Source organism: Talpa occidentalis, unplaced genomic scaffold (genome assembly GCF_014898055.3).
Source record: "Talpa occidentalis isolate TD23 unplaced genomic scaffold, MPIMG_talOcc4v2.1 talOcc4.17, whole genome shotgun sequence".
Lineage (NCBI taxonomy): Eukaryota > Metazoa > Chordata > Mammalia > Eulipotyphla > Talpidae > Talpa > Talpa occidentalis.
The window spans coordinates 28,437,998-28,462,190 of record NW_023601754.1 but is presented as its reverse complement, the minus strand read 5'-3'; the positions used below and the strand labels follow the sequence as shown (position 1 = coordinate 28,462,190).

Sequence of the window (24,193 nt, the reverse complement as noted above, 5' to 3'; positions counted from 1 at the left end):
CTGGTCGGCCCCAGTGAATTTTGCTGTCCTTGATCTCGCCCATGACCTTGAAGCAGGAGAAACAGCAGGACTCAGGTGAGTTGACAGGCCCTGGAACCAGGTGGAGACCTGCAAGAGGTTACAGACCTCAGGTTCAGCCCATTCTGGCCAAGCTGAAGCCTGACTGACTGTAGGGAATCCACCTTGTTCAAAAGGTGAGTATGAGGGTGGGGTTGGGAGGTGGCACGTGTATGTACGAGTCTGCCTGTTGGCCTTGGACAATAAATCCAGCAGAAAGGACTGGTGGCCAACTTACATATTCCTGTGTCTACCAGGGAGAAAAGAGTTCTTTAAAGACTTTTTACAACATGAAAGATCATTTTTTTAGATGCACTAAATCAGCATTACCTTTAAGCAGGGAGCCAGGTTCTGTGCTGCACACAGCTTAAGGTGACACATCTTTTCTCCTCTAGCTTACAGCTCCAGATCTGCCTCTCCACACTGACTACACGCCAGAATCTCCTGGGGAGCTCTTAAAACCACAATTTCCAAGCTCCTGCCCCCTTAACATCTGACTTAATTGCCCTGGGAGGGGTACAGGCACTGTACTGATTGGTATATTTTAAAGCTTCCCAGGTGATTTTTCATGCCCTGGTTTAAGAACAAGATCAAGAACTCTTGTTCTGGTTGAAGGCAGGGCTTGAAGAAGTAGGCCTCTGGGCCTCTATATCCTTAATACAGGTTTTTAATAAATCATAGACTGAGATGCACCAAATAGGAATATAAAAATTCTAACTGCTTAGGAAAAATATATATAGTACCTAAAATATATATTGGGCCAGCTTGCCCTTTGTGTACCCACCAAGGTCAGAGTCAGTTCTCCAGCATGTTCTTTGATGTTGGGTGGTTAGCCAGTAAAAATGGCATCAAATGAAGAGCATCATTGTATGTGATGGGGGGATGAGGGGCAAATTTCCCAGAGACCACAAACAAATGAGCATATGACAACTTGGTTTAATCCCTGGGCCCTCATCAGGGGTGTTCTTTCCTAGCGCTCCAGTGCTACTGCTGAGCTCCCTGGGGGTGAGGACCTCCACAGGCAGCCCCTCAAACTTCCTGCTGCCTACCCTGTAGGACCTGCACCCAGGGTAAGGTAGATTCTCCTCTTCAATCCAATCCCTAACCTCACTTTAGCATAAATGCAGCCACATGGCCCATGTTAACTTGCAACTGAGTCCTGGTACTGGGTGCAGGGTGCAGAGTGCTGGGTGACAGTGACGGAAGAGCCTTAAGATTGTGCTTTGGGAAATGAAGGTCAGCAGCTTATTTCAGTAGTTGGTAAAGGGCAGCCACATGATGTGGGAGAAGCTGCTCCCACCCTGAGCTTCTCAGACTCTGAACGTTGGCCTCTGCTAAACCTTGAGCTCTGATGACTACAGCCAGCTCTCTTAGGTTTCTGCTTTTTGATCCCCAAGTTCCTCTTTCCTACATCTCCCCTTGCCCCAACTTGTTTATTTTTAAATAAATTTTAAATAAATAAATAAAGGTAGGTTGGTTTTCTCCCACCTTTCTTTTCCTGGTACCTAAAGGATTTTTTGGGTCCACCCGTCAAAAAAAAAAAAAGGTTATATTTACAAAGCACCATACCATTAATGTCCTCTGAAATGCTTCTTTCACAAGTTCCCTCTCTTGATCATCAAAAACTCATTGACTGAGTGGAATTAACCATTTGACAGATGATGAAGCTAAAGCAACGCAGACCTAAGGTCACAAGGTAGGTGGCGCGGAGCCTGGTCCAGGCCTTCTCTTGCTCACATCCTTCCTGCTACCTCTGTGTGTCAGACGGGGCCCCTCTTGGGGGTGGGTGGGAGTGCTGAGCTTTTAAAAGCATCTCTGTGATTCTAGGCTCCCTGGTCCCTGCTACAGGAGCAGGCCAGAGTCTCCTGGGTTCTAAACATATTCTGATTTAAAAGGCATCTGTGGAATTCTAAATTAACCAGAATGGCTATGTTTTCCCCATGGCTTTCAGGAAAGAGGGAAAAAAAAAAAACCTTATAGTAAAATTAGAAAATCCAAAACTGTAAAAAATAAGAGCTAGCCTCCATACCTCAGGGCTAGAATACTGCTCTTATTAGAGGCTGATGGTAAGAGATACAAGACTCTGGTTCCTTGGGGTCTTGGAGAGCACATTGGCAGAGCAATTGAGGTATAGAACAACATAGTTACAGCTGTTACTATGGAACTAAATTTTTATTAGAATTGCCCTTTGAGTTTTTGTTGATGTGGTAGGACTCGGCTCAGGTCTCCCCATAATGGACATCTTGGCTAAGCCTGTATGGAGGGGGCAAAAGATTGGTGCAGATTTATTTTCTTTATGAGAGGAGGGGAGAATTTTAATCTCACTCTTCTCAGATAGTTACTACTGATCATGATTCTACTTTTTTCCTTGGTCACTAGGAAGCTCCAAGCTAACATTTGGCTCACTCCTTCCCTAAATCATTGCTTATTTCTTTTTTTGCCTTTATTCTGTGATTTTTTTTTCATATTCTCCATCCTGTTATTGTCCAAGCCAGACAAAGTTACCCCTTCTCTGACCCCTGTAGTATTTTATTTGGGGATTTATGCCTTTATGCCCTGGTCATGACTACTGTTTGTCTTACCTCCTCTAATGAACTTGAGGACAGTGATCATGCCTGTCTTTCTGTGTATATTCCAAAATAGGCAGATTGCATCTAAAATACATCATTAAGATCTACAGTAACTTGTTGAATGAATATTGATTGGCCAACTAGGTCTTTGTAAAAGGCAATCTAGTGACATGAAGAAAAGGATCCTGGAGTCCTTCCTTTGACAATCAGAGCGTCTTAACTCATCAGTCACATTTCCCTTTTCACTTTTGCTGCCAGTCACTTTAAGGTATTTCAGCGTCCAACTGTCATAGCGTTGTCCAGGGAGAAGGACGGGACTGTGATAGAGACAGCCATGTAACCTGCAAGGCACAAGAGAAATCCTGATTTCTTGGTCCTGGTTGTTGGGAAGGTTCTTCACAGGCCTGCCCAGGGCCTCTGAAGTCCCTCCACTGTTGTTCTGACTGTGCAGGTTTTTGTGTCTGCCTCCTCTGAGCCACCACCCAGTCTGTGAGCCCCTTGAGGGCAGGGACTCCACCTCCACTGCTTGCAGCCCGAGGCCCTGGTCCTGGCTGACCGGGCAGCCATTGTTCGGGGAGGATGTTTGCACAAAGCCAGGAGCTACGTCCAGAGGATGAAGCCGGCGGAGTTCTGGTATTGTTGCTGCAGCTGGTGTTGTGAATCAGGCCGACGAGCAGCGCATCCTCTTACCCGGCTATTTCACGACACCAGGGTTGCATCATACCCATCCTCTCCAGGCGAGCCTCGTGGGACCCGGGGCAGACACGGACGTGGGGATGAGGTGGGAGGGGGTGCAGGGTGTGTGTGTGATGGTCCCTTTAGCCCCTGGAGCTCAGTCTGATGACTCCTCAGGAGCACCTCAGAAGTTTTTCAAAAATCCTGATGCTCCTTCTTCATCCCCTACTACACACCAGGCCCGCAGCCTTGCCGACGTGTACCACAACATTCATGCTTGTTAGAGGTCTCTGTAGGATGTACAAGGCCATGCGTTGCCAGTGGGCCCCAACGCTCGACCTGGGGTGCTTGTCTGTTCTTGCCTGACTGTGCTGTAGCCCCTCTCAGCCCACCCTCCTCCCCTACCCTATTTCTTTCTGTGCTCTGTCTATACTGCCCACCTCATTGGGGCCACTGGCTGATTTCTAGGAACAGATAGGATCCTGCTATTCCAAGGTCAGACTCCTTACCCTGGCCCCCAAGACCCTTCACACCAGGTTTCCAGACTCAGAAGTGATACCACCATTTCCCCCAGAATCCTCCCGCATCCCTTCTCTTGAACCCCTTGCAGGACACAAGTCCTGCACTGATTCTGTCAGAATATATCTAAACTCCCAATGCTGCCCACCACCCAGCCACTCCACAGCCACTCCCTGGCCTGGCTACCACCATCGCCTACCTGTGAGGGCCCCTGATTAGCCTTGTCTTGCCCTTCAGTCCCTGAGTCCCTTCTCCAAATAATAGGTAAAGTGATCTTTGGAAAATACAAATCTGACCATCACATGATAGAATGTAAGACTTCTATATGGGTACAAGACCTTCATTAGGGGGGCCCTATCTCCTTGGTCCCTCATGTCATACAGGCCTCCTTGCCCTCTTGAAACTCAACCACAACCCTGCCCCAGGGCCTTTGCACATGCTTTCCCCCCTCTATTTGGAACCCCAATGCTCATACCTGCTTGTATAACAGTGGTTCTTTCTCATTGTTGGAGCTCAGCTCAAATTTTTCATTCTCAGAAAGCCCTGCATGGCCCTCAAAAAAACACAAAAACCCCAAGACGTTGTTAACACTTATTGCTAAATGTATTATATAATGATTGCTTGTTTATTTATTGTCTATCTCTTCCACTAGAATGTGAGCTCCAGGAGGGCAGGGCCTCTTGTCTTGTTCCCTGTGGTGACTCTCTTGCCTTTCACAGGGCTTGGTATGCAGTAGGCACTCAATAAATGTGTGTGAATGAAGAAACTATCAGATCCCTTTCAGTCTCCTATCACACTACTTTTTCTTTTGACAAGATGATGAATTTTCTTTATTTTTTTATCTGACTTTTCATTTTTTTTATTTTAACATTTATCATTTTTTACATTTTTTAGACAATATTTGCTTCCCCCCACCCCCTCAGATTGAGTCCCCATAGAGTTTCCTTCCCCAAGGCACCCGTGCACCATCACCTCAGTCCCCTGTGTGCCTCCCTCCCTCCCTCTGATCCCTCTCCCGCCTCCTCCCCTGCAGGGTGTCTCTGGTTTATAATTGTCTGGTTTTGTTTTGTTGTGTTTTGAACTGTTATTATTTTCTTACACGGATGTCTTATTTGGTTCCCCTATATTCCTGTTATAAGTGAAACCATCAGCTATTTTTCTTTTATCCCACTACTTCTTCTCTGCTCCTTTCCCCCCACCCCCATGGCATTGGATGTACCATTCCCACCTGCCCCTTCCCTGCCATGACCATGCCCTTCCCGAACTTCATGCCTGGCTCCATCCTAGCCTACCCATCTCCCTTCCCAGATCCCCTCCCTTTCCTGGGTAGCCCTTGATCTCCTGGCTATTTGCCAGGCCAGACTGAGATCCCCGTGCCTAGGGTACAGTAAATTCATAGATGCTGCTGTGGCCATTAACTCAGGAATCCTGAGACTCAGAGGTTGGGCAGGCCCTGCCGTCCTCTCCTTCGAGTCTAGGGTTTTCACATCTATGGAGTTTTCTGACCACTGAGACTTTCAGTTCCTTTACTGCCCTGTTCTCCACCTTTTGAGAACCGGGAAAGACCCAGTGCCCTGTCACTGAGTGCAGCCAGGGCCTGACATGGATGGTGAGCTGCACTTCACATCAGTGTCATTTCCATTTTGCTGCTGCAGAAGCTGAGGCTGAGGCCTCAAAGGTCAGGTGACTTGCTCCATGTCTCACAGAAACTGATAGTTGAGATGCAAGCCTAAGACTCCCTGAGGCCAAACACAGGCTTTGTTCTGGGTACACGCGTTACCATTTCCATGGTGCCAGATCTCATTGCTGAGGGGCTCTGGGGGCCCCCTGGAAGCCAGTAGCAATTGTGTGTGCCCAGTACTGGCTTCCCATCAAGAAGAGTGCCTCTGCAAGCATTCCTCAAATTGATGGAATCCCATCTAAGTGCAAGAATCCTCTCTTGGAGCCCTGGGCTTCGGGATAAAGTGCTCTGGCAGTCCCTATTGATGCACGTTTTGAGGTCTTTCTTAAATCATCCTCTCCCACCCCCCAGAGATGCACAGGGTCAGGAAAGGCTTCTAGAAGCAACAGCCTCTGTAGGACTGGAAGGGACCTTGGAGCTGACCCAGGCCTGGCAACTGCAGAGGCAGGAGGAAGTGACTGGCCCAAGGTCACCCTGCAACATCGGGCCCTAAATCTGGCCCTGACCTCAGTGCATTTGGAAACCAACCCGGGCCCCCTCAGACTCCTTCCTCTCCTAAGATCTTAATCAGGAATTTTCCACCTCAGCTCCAGGGTCAGGGTGTGTAGGAATGGTGTGAGGGGTGTGAGGCAGCTGTGATTTTCTTCAGTTGAGTGGCTGGTCAGAGGGTGATAAGATCTGCCCCAAGGCCTCATAAGGGAATCAGTAACTCACAGGCCTCCCCACCAGACCAGACAGCAGGTGGGGGCTGCAGGGAGGGGGAGCTTTGACCATGATGGGCCTGGCCTGCAGACCTCACCTTGGAGCCTCTGCCCTATTGGCAGCTAGTGTGGCAGCACTGGGTCTCCAGGGAAGGGGGTAGGCAAACCGGGGGAGATTAAGAGGAGCCCTGAGAAGATTTGATTTTTTTTTAATTAGCACATATAGTGAATATATAAACTTTGCAAAAAGGTAAACAGTGATCCTTTCTATTAGGGTCATCGTCAAGGTCCTTAGTCACTGCCATGCCTGTCTGAGGTGGCAGAGCCCTAGGTAGCAGCCCCTTCCACACACCCCAACCCAGGGTAGTTCTGTCCCCAGTTTCTATGTCAGTCACTCTTTGCCCTCTGAACCCCAGTTTAAGCACCCCCATCTTGGAGGGCGATTCCCTAACATGGTCAGTATTTCCACCTGCCCCTCTGCCTGGCCCTTCAGCTGGACCCCCCTGGACAGGAGCTGCAGGGACCAGGTGAGCCAGTCCTTTCTGTGAGTCCTCAACCCACCAGTGCTGACCAGGTCTAGAACCCCAGAACACCCCGCATCTGGAGCTGGTGCTCTGCGGACCTCTGTAGGCTCTGAGAGGCCAGGCATGGGGGGTGAGAAAATGTGTCCTTCCGCATCCTTCCCTGGAGTGGCTGGAGCCTGAGCAAAAGCCGCGCTCAGACGCTGGAGTTGGTTGTCTTGTGGCCTCCCTCTGTCTCCTGCTTCCCAGGGGGGCAACCCATCCTCCAAGAGTCAGGTCAGGGGTATCTCCCATCCCTGACTTGTCCCCACCACTTGCCCTCCCCCCAGGGCCTCCCAGCCATGGCTGCCCCCACCACAGAGCTGGGCAGGCTGTGTCCATTGTCCCCACAGCTCAGCGGCACTGGCCCCCATTGTCCCTAGAGGTCTGGCAGGTGGGTGGTCAATCAAGCTTTGTTGGGTGAATGACTGAAAGGTGCAAGACCCTGCAGGGGTGACAGAGGGGTCAGTGTGAGGCCTTGTCACCTGTGGGGAGAAGGGGAGGAAGCAGGGCGGGCCAGAGGGATCGGTAGGCTGCGGAGTAGACACAAAACCTCAGCCAATCTGGGAGCTCTGGGGCAGCGGAGGCCCTACAGTGTTGGGGGCAGGACACCAGGACCTTACACCCAACACCAATCTGGTCAGTCATGGATATGGGTCCCCTGGGGGGAAAGGTGACACAGGCCAGGTGGACGCCCTGGGGACTGACGCTGAGAACCCTCACCACTGTGGCTCCCAGGCGCCCACCACACTAGCCATCTCCCCAGCCCCCCCCCCCATCTGGCCCCCTATGGCTCCAACTGCAACCCTATGCAGCAACTACTTAGACGCCTCTGGTAACATTGTGGCTCCCCAGGCCCTCAGTGTGCACTCCCGGCAGGGCCTCAGGGGCCCTGACAGAGCTACCTAGCCCAGTGCTGTGGTGGGGCCTGGGCCCCTGGGTCCCCCGGGACCTGGGGTGCCCTGTCTGGGCTGGTCTGGGGAAGACACCCCATGTCCTGTAGGCAGAGCCCTGGGAGGCTCTGGGGTGAGTGTATGGAGGGGGGGCCCAGTCGCCCACAGTCCTCGGTGACTCAGCACACCTGGCTCCTGCTGAGCTCTCCGGGGCGGGTCTGTGTCCACCATGGCTTGTGTACACTGAGATGTCTCTGGAGGGACATGGGAGGCTGGGAGTCAAGCATCTGAGTGAGAGAGACCACTCTCTTATACACATGTGTATCCTTTACCATGTCAACCCACTCATCTCTTCAAAAACTCTAAAGAAAGAAAGTAAATACCATAAAATAAAATGAGAGGTTTTGAAGTCAGAGGGTCTTTGAGGGTACCAGCCATCGCGATGGTCCCTCACAGGGTCCGAAGGGTCCTCTCTGGACACTGTGCCTGCCAGGGCCAGGGGTGCAGTGCCCCGCTGCTTAGCTCTATGTGGGGCACAGAGGCAGCCCAGCCCTCCCTCTTCAAGGCGGGGAGGCTCTGTCATCCGTGTGGGAAGGGCCTCCGTGCACGTGTCCGCAACTCTCACCCTGTCCGGGACCTTGCTTGCCAGCTCCGGGCGGTTTGGGCCAACCTCCTTGGCCCCTCTGCTGTGGGCCCAGCCTATAAAGCCACCCTGAGTGTCCCCACCGACCCTGGCCCCTCCCCTGCCACCCAGACTGCAATGGCGGAGCAGCTGGGCTCGGAGCTGCCTGGGGACCCTGCTCTGTGCAGCGGGCGCTTCACCATCAGCACTTTGCTCGGGGGTGAAGAGCCCCCTCCACCAGCAGCCTATGACAGCAGCCACCCCAGCCACCTGACCCATGGCAGCACCTTGTACATGCGCACCTTTGGCTACAACACCATCGACGTGGTGCCCGCCTACGAGCACTATGCCAACAGCGCCCTGCCCGGTGAGCCCCGCAAGGTCCGGCCCACGCTGGCCGATCTGCACTCCTTCCTGAAGGTAAGCACCGTCTTAGGAGACTTGCCCCTGCTTGGCTGTGTGACCTTGACCCAGTGACCTAACTTCTCTGAGCCTTGATTCTGTTATCTGAGACATGGGGACAAGAGTCTTCTTTATAAGTCAAGAGGCACAAATAAAATGTGGGTGTGGAAGCTTTAAAGCTCTGGACACAGGTTGTAATGTCTATTGTACAGTCACTAGCATCCCAAAGACATGAGCTCCCGGTCACGGGAGATATAAACAGACGTTCACACAACTGGAAGAGTTGGGGAGAGAAGGGGCGAGGAAGACCTGTATCACGAAGGGGGTTCACTGGGTTTGCTATCTGGGAGGCTGGACTGTGGAGAGTGTGGGCTGGGCAGGCCCAGGAGCTGGACTGCCTTGACCCCTGCCGGCCTGACCCAAGGCCCTGGGCTCCCAGCAGGAAGGCAGTCACCTGCATGCGCTGGCCTTTGACAGCCGGCCCAGCCATGAGATGACTGATGGGCTGGTGGAGGACGAGGGAGCCGCCAGCAGTGAGAAGACCCCTGGAGAGCCCGTGCGCTTTGGCTGGGTCAAGGGGGTGATGGTGAGTGGGGGTGATGGGTGTTGGGATCCAGGGATGGGAGTGGGGAGACAGAGCTCCTTCCAGGTTCAGTGTTGACTCTCAGACCTTAGAGACCAGGGCAGACCCAAGGTCTAGCTGGGGCCTTGATTTTCCCATCTCATAAGAGACCTCAAATTTTCTCTGGTTTTGTGTTTCCTGACCTCCCTATACCCCTGGACTGAGACCTGGCTCTGGAGCAGATCTCTACTCAGCTACTCACTAGCTCCATGAACTTGGGAAATATATTTAATCGGTCTGTGTCTCAGTTTCCTCATTTGTGAAGTGAAAGCATTAAATGAAATGAACAGACATAACCTACTAGTTAATTTCTGCCTGGACATTAGAAGGAACTGTTTCTCCAAAAAGCCACCAGGGGGCAGCACTAACACACATCCAAGAAAGTATTTCATTCTCCATGTTGGGAGGGGGTGGTTTGCTGTAGTGAACAGCACAAACAGGTCACCAGACAGTGAAGAATCAAGTGAACCTGGCTTTAGAAGACATCATGGGACTTCACAGAGGGGATCACGGGATCTCAGATAACTCTTAGTCCTGCTCTGGAAGGCAGGAGGCTAGCATCTGACCTAGTGCCTACTGGTTGTGCCTTAGTTTCTCCATCTAAACAATGATTCCCTTCTCCATCCCCAGAGGCTCATATCCAAAGTCTGGATCTCCCTCCTGGACTGTGCTGACCAGAGCCTGGCGTGGTCCTGTTCAGTATCTCAGAGCAAGGGAAGGGCCAGCGAAATCTCCCCCCTAATAAATGTCACGTCCCACCCCGACACTTGGCTAGGACCCAAGATCACACCAGCCACTCCCACCTGAGAATTTCAGCCTCAGCTGAAGCCCCTTGACCGGCTTTGCTTTAAACTTGGGAGCTGAAGTCACAGCATCTGAGCCCTGATTTCTGTTCGCATGTGGCTAAGTGGGCATTTGCTGAGCCCCCTAAATGCCAAGTCTTCTAACAGCTGACCACTGGGGCCAGGATCCTGAGTGTGGAGCGGGTTGAAGGGCGATAATGCTGGCAGCCTGTCCTCAGGCCTCCAAGGAAGGGCAAGAGAATGGATGGGAAGTGCGGTGGGGGCGGGAGAGCCTGGGTATCCCTTCCCTCCCTAGGAATCCAGAGAAGTAAGTAAGGCAAAGAAAGGACCCAGGCATCTCCAGGCATCTCCAAGCCTCCATGCCTGAAGACACGTAGGACAAGCCCTTGTGCATTTGACCTTTGGGTATCCAGCCCAGCCAGGTGGCCTCTGACCCTCCTCTCCTCCAGATCCGGTGCATGCTCAATATCTGGGGTGTGATTCTCTACCTGCGGCTCCCCTGGATTACAGCCCAGGCAGGCATCGGTGAGTGGGGCTCTGGGGGACAGGGAAGGTGTACACAGTCCTGGTCCTCTGAGCCCCCAGGGACAAAAACTACAGGCACTGCAGTGACTGAGGATGGGATGGTGTGGCAGGGAGGCAACTGGACTTGGGGTCAGCAGCCCGAAGACTCTCCTGCCTCTGTTTACCCTCCATAAGTCGGTATCTCTTTGAGCCAGTTCCTACAGCAGACCAGCAGGGTTGGGGTACTCTGGGTTAGGTACTTGAACTCTGGGCAGGCCAGGTTTCCAGATCCTAGCTGTCTATTCTGCTGTGTGACCTTGCACAAGTTTCTTAATCTCCCTGAGCCTTGGATTCCTTATCAGTAAAAATGGAGGCAAGCTCATCCAAACCTCATAGGCCCTACTGTGGGGCTTCTATGATGCACCTAAAACACAGCCCAGTATTTGACACCCAGAGGTGTTTATTAAGTAGCTATTACTTAATTTTTTGTTGTGAGAGAAGCATCCTTTCTCTTCCATGCCTGGGATCCTTTATGTGCTGCTGTGTCTGCTCGGCTACTGAGGATGTCAGGAGGTAGAGACCCATTTCTCAGAAGAGAAAGCTGAGGTTCCAAGAAGGGAAGTAATTTACATCACGTAGTGAATTAGTTGGCTGATTCGTGTGGCTCCCCACCTGGGAAATGCCCAGCTGAGTTTTGGAGTGACCACATCCCACCCCCACAGTCCTCACCTGGATCATCATCCTGCTCTCTGTGCTGGTGACTTCCATCACGGGCCTCTCCATCTCGGCCATCTCCACCAACGGCAAGGTCAAGTCAGGTGGGCCCCACCCCCGCTACTGTCTGGCCCACCCCACCACCAAGGTCTTCCCCTGCAGGCTCCCCAGCCACCACCCAACCTCCTTCTGGTTCCAAGTAGAGGCTTTGGGAGGTTTCCACACCTCTGGGAGGGCTCCGCTGCTCCAGAGGCCTTCTGGGTCCTGTGGGACCCTCTCCCAGGCTCAGTTTCCACCTGCCCATGCCCACCCCAGCCCATGGCTCTGCTGGTTTCATGGCTCCTGGCTCTGGTCCCCATAGGTGGTACCTACTTCCTCATCTCCCGGAGTCTCGGCCCAGAGCTAGGGGGCTCCATCGGCCTCATCTTTGCATTCGCCAATGCCGTGGGGGTGGCCATGCACACCGTGGGCTTCGCAGAGACTGTGCGGGACCTGCTTCAGGTAAGGCTGCGCGGGGCTCGGGGAGCCAGCCTTACTCTCCTCCACCCCCGGGCTCTGCCTGCCCCGCCCATCAATAAGCAAGGCCACTGTCCCGTCTGTGTGGGTGACAATGGCAATCGCATGGAGACACCCCTCGCAGTCCCCTTCAGGTGGCCTTTGGGGTCAAACTGCCCGGGTAGCAACTCCCAGGGTCAAACTGCCCGGGTCAAACTCCGTGGTAGCCGCTTTGGGCATCTGATGGCTGGGAAGGTGTTTGTGTTTTCCTGTGAGAGGGTCACCGTAAATGTCGAATCAGATCGGGGGTGGGCAGGGTGGGAAGGCAGCTGGCCGGTCTCCACCCGCCCCAGGAGTACGGCTCGCCCATCGTGGATCCCGTCAATGACATCCGCATCATCGGCGTGGTGACCGTCACCGTGCTGCTGGCCATCTCCCTGGCGGGCATGGAGTGGGAGTCCAAGGTGAGGGGGCGCGGCAGAGAAGGGAAGAGGGTGGGCGAGCAGGAAAGCAGTTGCTGTGAGGCCTGGGTCCCGTGCCCGGTTCTGCCTCTCCTGATTTGCTGGCCTTGACATTGAACTGTGATCAAGACCCCGAGGAAGACCACTTCCCAGCAGTGCTTCTCTCTCCTGTGACAGTCCAGGGCACGTGGGCTGGGCGCTCAGGCAGCTGGGCTCCTTCCTTTCTGTGGCCTCTGTCCCTGGGGTGTGGCCCTCTTCCTCCTGGCCCATGACGGCCACCACCAGGTCCACAGTCAGTCAGCGGGAAGGGGAAGTTGGGGACAAGGAGGGAATTCCCTTCCCCTTCTGCTCTCGGCGCTGGTCATGTCCCATCACGAGGGTTTGGTCTCCTGGCTTATAGCCCGGTCGGTCGTTCTGCTCACCCAGCTTCCTCCTCAGTTGTGTTCAATTGTCTCCCTGGAGACCCCTTCTCAGTCTACCATCCTGATGAAGTAGCCCCCAAACCAGTTCCACCACACCCCCTGTTCTTTTTCCTTATCACCGAGACGAGAGCCTTGCTGTGGCTCCAGCTCCTGGCACAGAGCTGCACCATCATGGGCATCGAATGAGGGAATGAGGGAACAAGGCACCCTGGGTCAGCAATCCCACTGGGACTCCCATCTGACCTCTCGGATCCTTCATCCCCAGGCCCAGGTGCTCTTCTTCCTTGTTATCATGGTCTCTTTTGCCAACTACTTGGTGGGAACCCTGATCCCCCCATCTGAGGACAAGGCCTCCAAAGGCTTCTTCAGCTACCGGGGTACGTGCATATTGGGGCCCCTGCCCCTAGCTCTGGAGGCAGGGATCATCTGCCTGCCATTCTGTGGTCCCTGGAGGTTGGGACCCTTGATGCCGTGGCCAGGAGGCTGCCAGGCTTGCCAGGCCCTCCAGGAGGCTCTAACTCAGGCCTTGGTTTTCCAGCTGACATCTTTGTCCAGAACTTGGTGCCTGACTGGAGGGGCACGGACGGCAGCTTTTTTGGGATGTTCTCGATCTTCTTTCCCTCGGCCACAGGCATCCTGGCAGGGGCCAACATCTCCGGGGACCTCAAGGTGAGCAGGACACCATCCCTCCCCTTCCTGGCACCAGGATATTGAACTGGGCACTAGCTGGGCCAGAGATTACTGGTCCAGACCAGCTAAAATTCAGTCCATCCAATTCAACTCTATCCAGTCCAATCCAATCCAAACCCCTCTTATCCTTCCCTTTCCATCCCTCGCACCCCATGCCTTCTTCAGGCTGTCATTGGCATAGCTGGTCCCTAGGCCTTGGTCCAATAATGAACTGGTCCCTCCCTAGTTCCCGGAACTCTCAGCCTAAGCGGAAGACTAACCCAGCTCGACCTTCCAGAACTCAGAGGCCACGCACATATTTGCTGGCCCAACCTCCTCCCAGGGCCTCCACTCTCTCTTTGCAGCTGATGCAGCAGGCACCTCGGCTTGGCATTCAAAGCCCAAGCCCCACCACGTTGCAGTTCCCATGACCCCTGTCCCCAGCCCTGAGGCTCTGCAGCTTTACCCAGGGGACCCTGTCCCTCCTCCATGCCTCTGCTGTGATCCTACCTGGGACTCCCACCCCTCGTTTCTCTACCTCAAAAAGGTCTGTCCCTCTTCCTCCACTGTTAGGTCTCTCCCGTGACTCCCCAGCATCTGGAGAGCTGAGGCCTCTGTGTCCCAGCTCCCAGCAGAGAGGCTGACATGGGTGAGGTACTCAGTCCATGTGTGCTGAGTGGTCCAGGGTGAAATGCTGCAAATGGGAAGTGTTAAGGCAAAGGGCGGGGAGAGGGAGAGACCCCAACAAAGACAAGCAGAGTCTGTGGCGGGAGGGGGTGTGCGAGTTGGTGAGCGGCTGGGGCCCCTGCCTGCTGCTGGACTCCGTGACCTCCATCCCCTGCCCCACTTAGAGGGGCTCCTTGGTGCGGTTTCTGAACTAAGAGAAGAACTATGCATTGGAGACAATCCCAGGCCCCTCAGGGTCTAACTGATATGTCCCCAGGCTCAACATGGAGCCCTGAAATCAGAGAGGCCTTGTTTGTCGGACTGCTCGCCCTTCTCTGGGGAGCGGCCCTTGCAGGCCTGGTCTGCCTCCCTAAGGTCCCTGCAGCGGTGAGACTTGTGTTGAGACAGGCCGGTTCCCTCCCAGCTGAGGTACAGATCTTTGCAGCCCAGGGATTTATCGAGACGCTTCATCCAGCTTCTTAGGTTACCCTGCAGCCCAGGCCCAATGCGCCTGTGCCGGGAACAGGCAGCTGCCTCAGAGCTGGGCACCTGGCACCTAATGGTGCGCAAGTCTTCAGGGGCTCCTGGCCCTTCCTCCGTCTGTCCAGGGTCCTCAGTGGAAGAGTGTCTCTATCTCCTGCTTGTGGGTTCTTGCTATAAAACTTTGTGCAAGGCCCTAAACTTGGGCCTCCGCTTCACCCTCTTCAGCAGGGTGTGATGAGGACCCCCACAAAGTGCTGAGCACAGAGGCAGCCTGAGGGCTGGCTGCAAGGGGCTGCCCCTCAGCCCCTGATGCCTTCGCCAACACTGTCCTCAGAGCGGCCAAGCTCAGGGAGGGTCAGTGCCGCACACACAGGTGGCAGAGGAGCTGGGCCCTCCTCCCAGGCCCCTGGCCTCAGCTCCCCCTCCAGCTGGGCAGAGCCACCTGCTCCCTTCTTAGGAAGTTATATGACAAGAGTGGAGCATGTGATGTGAGTGTGAGGATTGGCTTTTTCTGTTAGGAAAATACAGCAGAGATTTTTCTCTTAGAGGGGAGGAGAGAGTCGGGGGGCCTCTGTCTATGTTTATTGTTGTGGAACCCGACAGATCAATGGGTGGCTAATGCGATTAACTTGCAGTAAACCCTGCCAGGAGCCTGGCCTGGTCTAGGAGCGCCACGTGAATTAACTCATTCTTTTACCAGCATCCCCGTGAGGGGTGGGATTTTTTTTTTTAAACTTTGTTTATTTATGCATACAAGAGCTGGGGTACAGGCCAGAGATGCGGGGGGTGAGAGGATCCACCAGACACAGAGCGGGGAGCAGAACAGGCAGATAGACTGAAATACACTGCTGAGGGGAGCAGCGGGCGAGACAGGAGAGGTCTGCTGCACCATGTGGGTTCTTCCCTCGTGCTGCAGAGGCTGTGGATTTCTTCATAGTGCAGTGCTTAACCCCTTGTACCACCAGGGAGGCCCCAAGGGGTAGGAATTGACCCCAGTCAGGCTGACCCCCTGGGGGGCCCTGTACACACACCCCACCCTAACCACCACATCGCAGTTGATGACTGAGCATCTCTGAGAGGCGTGGAACTGCTTGGAGTTTCCCTTCTGCTTGGGCTGCCAGGGCCCCAGCTGTGCTCTCAGTTTTGGGCCTGGTGGTATCCTGCCCTCTTCTGTGGGTCCTCGATTTTTAGGCTCCCCTCTCTCTGTGCTAGAAGAGGGCTCTGTGATAGCAAGGTCAGGGGTTGTTGCCCCACCCCCATCTCAGACAAGGGCCCAAGACTAACTGATGCCCTCCCCACTGGGGTCCATCAACTTCTACCTTCTCCATCCCCCCCAGGACCCGGCCGTAGCCATCCCCAAGGGGACACTCATGGCCATTTTCTGGACCACCATCTCCTACCTGGCCATCTCAGCCACCATAGGTAAGTGGCCAGCCCAGACTGCTGGAGGGAGTCAGGGGGTGCAGGGAAACATGACCACCCCAGGCAGGGGAGCCTCAAGCCTTGTCTTTTGGGGCACCACCTCTTCCAGTGGTGACTGCAGGGTGTTTGCAGTAAAGGTAGGGAGGGTCAGACCAGGCACCTCTGGTCCATTCAAACCTGAGGTTCCAGATTCATGGGTGTGAAAGTCTCACAGGACAAATTGCTCCAACTGCAGGAACGATGAGGAGGAGGCTGGTGGTGGGGTGACGTGACTGACTTGCTGCGTGCCCAGCCCTTTCCATGCCTGGCCACATTTAATCTGGATACTGTCATGTCCACCACTTTATGAAGGAGAGACTCAGAGAAGTTCAGTGACCAGCCCAGGGTCACACAGCCTCTGAGTGGTAGAGCCTGGGTCAGATGGCTGAAGGACATGGCCCAGGTGGCAGCCACTCAGGCCTCCAGCCCCAGGTCTTCACTTTTATGGGGGACATCGTGACTTAGGTCACTTAAACTCCCTGCGCCTCTGAAGAAGAGAACGGCAGAAGTCATAGCAAAAACCGCTTCCCAGGGCTGTTTACAGGGCTTAGCCCAGTGCCTGGCATGACGTCCCCATCACCATCACAGGTGAAGAAGGAGCTGGGCCAGCAGCCCCTCCCCACTGCAGCAGTGGCCAGTATTTGGGGGAGGAGGGAGGAGAGTGGGGTGCCCACAGTGCCCTCCTGCTCCTCAGGCTCCTGCGTGGTTCGAGATGCCTCCGGGGTCCTGAACGACACGGTGACCCCCAGCTCCGGCACTTGCGAGGGCCTGGCCTGCGGCTATGGCTGGAATTTTACAGAGTGCTCCCAGGAGCACAACTGCCGCTATGGTCTCATCAACTACTACCAGGTACTGGGGCTCTGCCAGGACAGCTAGATGCAGGGGCCACCAAGCAGGGGCTGGAACAGGCTGGGGTAGACCTGGTCCACCCCAGTTTAGGAGAAAGGAGTTGGGTTTCAGGTGGGGACCCCTGGACCCAGTCACCACCCACAGTGGGACTAGAGCCCCCCAGTTGGGAGCTCTGGGCCCAACTCCCCATCATGGGGGCCTGAATCTTGCATCCCTGCAGACCATGAGCATGGTGTCTGGTTTTGCACCCCTGATTACTGCCGGCATCTTTGGGGCCACCCTCTCCTCTGCCCTGGCCTGCCTCGTTTCTGCCGCCAAAGTCTTCCAGGTGAGGCAGCAGGGGGTGGGGGTGTTGATACCTAGGAGGCTCATATGCAGGGTCCCTATGTGACTGCTACAAAGACATGGAGGTGTCATGTGACAGGGGCCTCCAAGAAATGGGGGCTAGTTGGGGAGACTCTTGCAGGCCCCTGTAACAGGCAGAAGCAGGCCCCGGACTGGGGACGGGCCTCCTGCTGGTGTGGCAGAGGAGCCAAGCAGGGACAGGAGGTGGTGGCCACAGGGGTGTGGAGGTTCGGAACAGGCCCCAGCCAGGGGGTGAGCACAGCACCCTCTGCCCACAGTGCCTGTGTGAGGACCAGCTGTACCCCCTGATCGGCTTCTTCGGGAAAGGCTACGGCAAGAACAAGGAGCCAGTGCGTGGCTACCTGCTGGCCTACGCCATTGCTGTGGCCTTCATCATCATTGGTGAGGACTGCCAGGGCACACAGGGGGCCCTAGCTGGAAGGTATGGGGGGGCATGTGGTGCCTCCCCATGCTCCACCTCCAGACGGGGTGGCTCCCACACTCTGCCAGGCAGGTGGGCCCATCTGTTTCGTTAGAAGGGACCCTGCCAGCTCTCTCCAGTACATTCCCACTTCCCAGCAGCTGGGCATCTCCCCTCCCGCTCCCTGCCCAGGTCTGGATTAGTCCTCAGGAAGCCTTTGGTGCTCAGGACAAGCTGATTGATCCCTCCTTGGGAGCTGATACAAACTGCTGGATCAATATCTCTGTGAAAACTAGAAAAACTTCACATGTCAGACCTTGAACTTCTAGACCCATTGGGTTTCAAAGTCGGGAATGCCTTAGGAAAAAGACCCCAATGAACCATTTGGATTAGCTTTCTGTCCTGGCTTTGGCACATGCCTGCATGTGACTCTTTGCCTCCCTGGGCCTCAGTTTCCTCATCTGCAAAATGGGACTAAGTGCCACAGAGTGGCAGGAAGAGACCCTCACACATGCATACCTCACACATTCATACACGCACACACTCACATGAGACACACCTCAAGATGTCCTGGTCTGCTTAGTCAAGGAGGCAGAACTCACTGGAGAGAGATGGCCATACCAAGCAGGCCACTGGCCATGGCATGAAGTCCCCAGCCCTGCCCCTGTGCATTGGCCACTTACCTGAAAGGCCTAGTCACTTCCACACAAGGGAGTGGATCCAATTGGATCCTAAAGCAGATAGAGAGGCAGCAGGGCCTCCCGCAGGAAACAGAAATGTCCAGTGAGACCTGGTATTCTATCTCCACCCTTACCCCAACTCAGAACCTGGGTGTCTCTGACTGAGGATTATGATCCCAGATGCTGGTGCAGGGCCCAGTGGTGGTCACGGGAGTCTTATACAAAGGCTAGCACATAAATGGTGCTTGTCTTGTTTATCTACTCCCTGCCCCTCACCCTGCAGACCCTGAGATAGGGGTCCATGTGCAAAAGCTTGTCTGTGGGTGCCGGATGGGTCGGTGGCAGGATGGGTGCCAGATGGGGGACAGTGAGCCAGGGAAAGGAAGCAGTCACTGCCTGAGTGGGTTTGCTCTGTGGGCAGGACTGTGATTTGGTCTCAGTGATTTGATGGCTTGTGTCCTGGGTCACATTGCAAAATGTATTTCTAATTGGAATTTGTGGGCCCCCCAAAAGGTGTGATTGCTAAGCCACTGTCCTCGGTCATCCCTTTGCCTGGTGGGATCTGTTCTCACACTGTGATCCATGCTCAGTTCACAAAACACTGGTCTTTGTGCTTCACAAAATGATGGGCCCAATTCACAGATGAGAAGGTTGAGATTCGTGAAGGCCTGGTGGGCGGGCGGTAGGCGCCTGGGTGGTGTTGCCTAGCAGGCTGTGCTCTCTCCCGGGTCCCTGAAGCTGAGCTCAACACCATCGCCCCCATCATCTCCAACTTCTTCTTGTGCTCCTACGCACTCATCAACTTCAGCTGCTTCCACGCCTCCATCACCAACTCGCCTGGTAAGCAAGCCTCACCCCTCCCTGGCGGAGGCCCTGGGGGCTGGGTTGTGGAAGGGGAGTGAAAGGCACAGATGGAGGTGGAAGACCGAGGTCACGTCTCCAGAGTAAACCATGAAAGGGATTGTTCAAATAGTGATGACATAATAGCTAGTACAGGGCCTCCCTGGTGGTGCAAGGGGTTGAGTCTCAGCACTATGAAGCTGTCTGCAGCATGACAGGCCAGGGAGGTGATCTACATGGCGCAGCAGCAGACCTATCCTGTTTCTCCCGCTGCTCCCCCAGCAGTGTATTTCAGTAGATCCGCCTGTTCTACTCCCCACTCTGTCTCTGGTGAATCCTCTCTCACACACACACCACCCCCCACAGCTCTGGCCTACACCCCAGCTCTTGTATGCATAAACAAATAAATCTTTTTTAAAAAATAATAGCTAGTACATTATGGCACCACCATCAGGGCTCAGCCCCGCAGAGGCCCCAGAGCGCTGAGTGTGCTGCTGGCCTGTGCCCGCCCAGGCTGGAGACCCTCGTTCCGGTACTACAGCAAGTGGGCGGCGCTGTTCGGGGCCATCATCTCCGTGGTCATCATGTTTCTCCTCACCTGGTGGGCGGCCCTCGTCGCCATCGGCATTGTCCTCTTCCTCCTGCTCTACGTGATCTACAAGAAACCAGGTATTGGGGCTCAGGCGGCCAAGTGCTGGGGGTTGAGCAGACACTATAGTCTCCCCTGCCACCTGGGGCTCGGGCCGCCCCACTTTCCCCGGACTCGCTGACTTTCAGCTCAGCTACAGGCCTGCACAGGGCTCTGTACTCACAAAGGCTCCCTCTGCCCTCCCCACAGGAGCCCAAGGAGCCCATGGGAAAGTGCTCACCCAGAGGCCACCCTTTACTTGTTTTTTATTATCCCTATTTATTTATTTTTTATTTTTAAATTTTTTTAAACCATTGATCATTTTTAAATAATATTTGCTTCCCCCACTCCCTCAGGTGTATTCCCCATAGAGTTGCCTTCCCCAATGCACCCGTGTGCCATCACCTCAGTCCCCTGTGCTCCTCCCTCTGATTCCTCTCCCTCCACCCATGCAGGATGTCTCTGGTTTATAATTGTCCGTTTTTGCTTTGTTGTGTTTTGTACTATCATTAATTTTTTACACTGATGTCTTATTTGGTTCTCCTATATTCCTGTTATAAGTGAAACCATCTGATATTTTTGTTTATCCTTCTGGCTTATTTCTCTGAGCATAATTCCTTCTAGCTCCATCCACGTTGCTGCGAATGGCATGGGTTTATCTTTTTTGATTGCTGAATAATATTCCATTGTGTATAGTACCACATCTTCTTGATCCAGTCATCTATTTTTGTGCATTTGGGTTGTTTCCAGGTTTTACCTATTGTAAATAGTGCTGTGATAAACATAGGTGCACAGGTGTTCTTTTGAATCACTGTTTTTGGGTCCTTTGGGTAGATCCCCACGAGTAGAATTGCCAGGTCATATGGAAGCTCCATTTTTAGTAGAGTGAGGAAACTCCAGACAACTTTCCATAGTGGTTGGACCAGTTTGCACTCCCACCGGCAATGCAGGAGAGTTCCTTTTTCACCACATCCTTGCAACATTTGTTGTTGCCAGTTTTTTTTTGATATGTGCCATTCTTTTTATTTTTTTTTTAAGGATTTATTTATTTATTTATACAAGCACTGGTTACAGTCAGAAGCGCGGGAGGGTGAGAGGATTCACCAGAGCCAGAGCAGGGAGCTGAGCAGGCAGAAGGACCGAAGTACACTGCTGAGGGGAGCAGCGGGAGGCAGGAGAGGTCTGCGCGCCATGTGGGACCCTCGCCCGGCAGCCGGGGATCAAACTGGTGCTACAGAGGCCGTGGGCAGCTTCGCAGCCCAGCGCTCAACCGCTGCGCCACCAGGGAAAACCCGATATGTGCCATTCTTACTGGGAGTCCACCCTCAACTTTTTTTTTTTTAAAGATTTATTTATTTATTTTTTATTCAAGAGCTGGAGTACAGGCCAGAGGCACGGGAGGGTGAGAGGATTCACCAGAGACAGATTGGGGAGCAGAACAGGCAGAAAGACTGAAATATACTGCTGAGGGGAGCAGTGGGCATGACAGGAGAGGTCTGCCTCACCATGTGGGATTCTTGCCCACCGGCTGGGATTGAACTTGCACTGCAGAGGCTGCAGGCAGCTTCACAGCATGGCGCTCAACTTGCTGCACCACTGGCGAGGCCCCACCCTCAACTTTTTAAAAATAGATTTATTTTTATTTATTTATGCATACAAGAACTGGGGTACAGGCCAGAGGTGTGGGGGTGAGAGGATTCATCAGAGACAGAGTGGGGAGCAGAACAGGTGAACTGACTGAAATACACTGCTGAGGGGAGCAGCAGGGAGACAGGAGAGGTCTGCTGTGCCATGTGGGTCAACTCACTGGCTGGAGATCGAACTCATGCTGCAGTGGCTGGCAATAGCTTGATAGCACTGAGACTAAACCCCTGTATGACCAGGGAGGCCCAGCCACACTCTACATTTAATCACACCTCCTGACAGCCAGGACCCTGGACTTGCTCAGGCCCATCCTCCGGTGATTGCTGGACACACCTAGGCCTGGGGCATGAATGGCAGGTGGGCCAAGTGTGGACACACAGGTGTGGGTGTGTACATGTGTACAGGCAAGGATCCTGGGGTGACAGTCAGGGTGGAGGGTGGTAACAGAACTCCAGGAAAGCCTAGAACTCTGAATTTGCACTCCGCCTACTAGATCCCTGTGAAGGCCTGTTTGCTGGCCAGAGGTCAATGCCTTTGAAATACATAGATGTGGTTGGTGTCCATTTTAGGAACAGACCTGCGGCTGCCCACCCCCAAGGTGGCCCTATTCCCATGGGTGCTCAGTTCCCAAAGAAGGTCTAATACCTCCACTCCTGACTATCTGTTTATTCTGGTGATTTCTAATCTTACTCACTCCATCCTCAGAGGTCAACTGGGGCTCCTCAGTACAGGCCGGCTCCTACAACCTGGCCCTGAGCTACTCGGTGGGCCTCAACGAGGTGGAGGACCATATCAAGAACTACCGGTGAGTGACGCCCTGGACCCAGGCAGCCATGGCCCTGCACCAGGAGGCTCTGAGCAGATATAGTGTGGGCACAGCCCCCGCTCAGAGAGGGAGCAGGTGGAGGAGCAGTCTGAACATCGGGCATCTGGACTTGACACTGCCAGAAGCGGACATGCAAGTTGGGTGACCCCCTGTGCCTCAGTTTTCACAGGGGAATGTCCTCTGTGAATGCCAAGGGCTCTCCCAGCTGGTACTGTCATTCCCTGGTGAGGCTGACTGAGAAGAGCCTCTCCTGGACACCCTGCAAAGCTGACCCCCTCCATGGCTTGGAGAATCATGTGCCAATGCCACCCCTCTCCCCCCAGGTTTCAATGCTCATTATTGGTTCCATTTATGTTGCACTTATGGTGCGGTGCTAATCTCCTCACATAGCCTCACAACAATTCTCCTAACCCCATTCGTAGAGAAGGACATTAGAAACAGCAATGTTAAGTAACTGGCCCTGGGTCACACAGCTGGTCAGTTTCATCAGGTTCCAACTGACTCTGGTTGTGGCCTTTGACCGTGACCCATAGTTGCCTCTCAACACAGAGGCTGAGTCACCCATCCAGGTGGCACAGAGAGCTTGTAGGTGACAGGCCTCCCCTTCATTCTTCTCAGGCCATGCTGGGTGGGGCCAGGGCAGAGACATCAGCTGGAACAGGGAGCTGGGCGCTTGCCCATGTGGTGTGTTTAGTGACCTGAAGAGAGGATGGAGGACACCCGATATGGTGGTCACAGGACAATTAATAGGGCCCTGAAAGTGTCCCTTGAGTCGTGGGTGGAAGAGGAGGCCCAGGGTGGTTCACCTGTCTGGGAGGGGAAACCTGGGAGGAAATGGAACTCTTTGGGGTGTCTGAGTTTGACATTCAGCCTCACCCTGTCCTGATGGCTGCTGCCCTCTCCCTTCCCCAGCCCCCAGTGCCTTGTGCTCACTGGGCCCCCCAACTTTCGCCCAGCCCTGGTGGACTTTGTGGGCACCTTCACCCGGAACCTCAGCCTGATGATATGTGGCCATGTGCTTATCGTGAGTGCCCCCTGGAGGCGGGGCACAGACTGACTCCTGAAGGAACGACCTGGGCACCTTATCCACCCACGTGAGGGGTGGGGTGGGGGGAAGAGGGGTTACAGCTGCTTCCTCCCCACCACTGCCCTTCCTTCCTCCTCTCCCCTCCTCCCTCCTCCTTTATCCCCACTTTGCCCCCTAAGGAAAACCGCCCCTGGTACTGCTGAGCCCACAGGGAACCCTTCAGGGCAGGAGGGGGTTGGGTCTCAGGTCAGTAGGAGGGTGACGGTAATTGATGATGTGTCCGCCTGTGGGGCTGTGGCAGTGATGACCCCCACCACACACAGGGACCCCGCAAACAGAGGATGCCTGAGCTCCGGCTCATTGCCAACGGGCACACCAAGTGGTTGAACAAGAGGAAGATCAAGGCCTTCTACTCGGACATCATCGCGGAGGATCTCCGCAGCGGAGTCCAGATCCTCATGCAGGTGCCTGGGGCGGGGGCAGGGGGGTGCCCACAGGACTGATTACCTGGTGTCACACCTGGAAGGGAGGACGACCTGAAGGTCAAGTTGAAACCCCTTTTGCAGCAGCAATTCTACCCTTCTTGCCTCTCCAAGGGCACTTTCTTGGGGTATCCAGGTCCTGGGGAAGCTGACTTGGGAGCCTGTGGGGTGCTGCATGCCTTTGGGCAGTTCTTGGTTTTTTTTCAGACAAAATTTATAGATAGCGAAGTGAAAAAAAATGAAGTATATAGTTTGATAAATGTTTACAGCTACAGACATCACTCAGTGGTATGAAACCACCTAGAAGATCAAGATCTAGAACGTTCCACCACTGCTCAATTTTCTCATCTATATCATAGGGCACATAGATAGAAAAACAATTGTTAATTCTGAATCAACATATGGAAATTCTTTTCAGTCGTTTTAAATGTTTCACAAAATTAAGAAAAAAGAGCGTACAAGGTCTCTGAG

The 24,193-nt window shown here is 54.0% G+C and overlaps 1 protein-coding gene across 6 annotated transcripts in view; it reads left to right on the top strand.

Annotated features, from left to right (window-relative positions):
* Nucleotides 1-8,387: 8,387 nt before the first annotated feature.
* Nucleotides 8,388-24,193, top strand: part of SLC12A3 (solute carrier family 12 member 3) — a 33,644-nt gene continuing 17,838 nt past the window's right edge. For 3 of the 6 annotated variants that reach the window (XM_037516402.2, XM_037516404.2, XM_037516405.2), the window contains exons 1-17: nucleotides 8,413-8,698; nucleotides 9,120-9,266; nucleotides 10,555-10,630; nucleotides 11,332-11,427; nucleotides 11,685-11,824; nucleotides 12,172-12,282; nucleotides 12,967-13,078; nucleotides 13,240-13,370; nucleotides 15,857-15,941; nucleotides 16,675-16,829; nucleotides 17,050-17,157; nucleotides 17,453-17,576; nucleotides 19,014-19,115; nucleotides 19,629-19,784; nucleotides 22,093-22,192; nucleotides 23,126-23,237; nucleotides 23,564-23,704. In XM_037516402.2, coding sequence (XP_037372299.1) covers nucleotides 8,417-8,698; nucleotides 9,120-9,266; nucleotides 10,555-10,630; nucleotides 11,332-11,427; nucleotides 11,685-11,824; nucleotides 12,172-12,282; nucleotides 12,967-13,078; nucleotides 13,240-13,370; nucleotides 15,857-15,941; nucleotides 16,675-16,829; nucleotides 17,050-17,157; nucleotides 17,453-17,576; nucleotides 19,014-19,115; nucleotides 19,629-19,784; nucleotides 22,093-22,192; nucleotides 23,126-23,237; nucleotides 23,564-23,704 — 2,178 coding nt within the window. In that variant the 5' untranslated portion in view covers nucleotides 8,413-8,416. Of the gene's footprint in view, nucleotides 8,699-9,119; nucleotides 9,267-10,554; nucleotides 10,631-11,331; nucleotides 11,428-11,684; nucleotides 11,825-12,171; nucleotides 12,283-12,966; nucleotides 13,079-13,239; nucleotides 13,371-15,856; nucleotides 15,942-16,674; nucleotides 16,830-17,049; nucleotides 17,158-17,452; nucleotides 17,577-19,013; nucleotides 19,116-19,628; nucleotides 19,785-22,092; nucleotides 22,193-23,125; nucleotides 23,238-23,563; nucleotides 23,705-24,193 lie in introns of all 6 variants that reach the window. The other 3 variants (XM_037516401.2, XM_037516399.2, XM_037516403.2) reach the window with 3 other exon arrangements.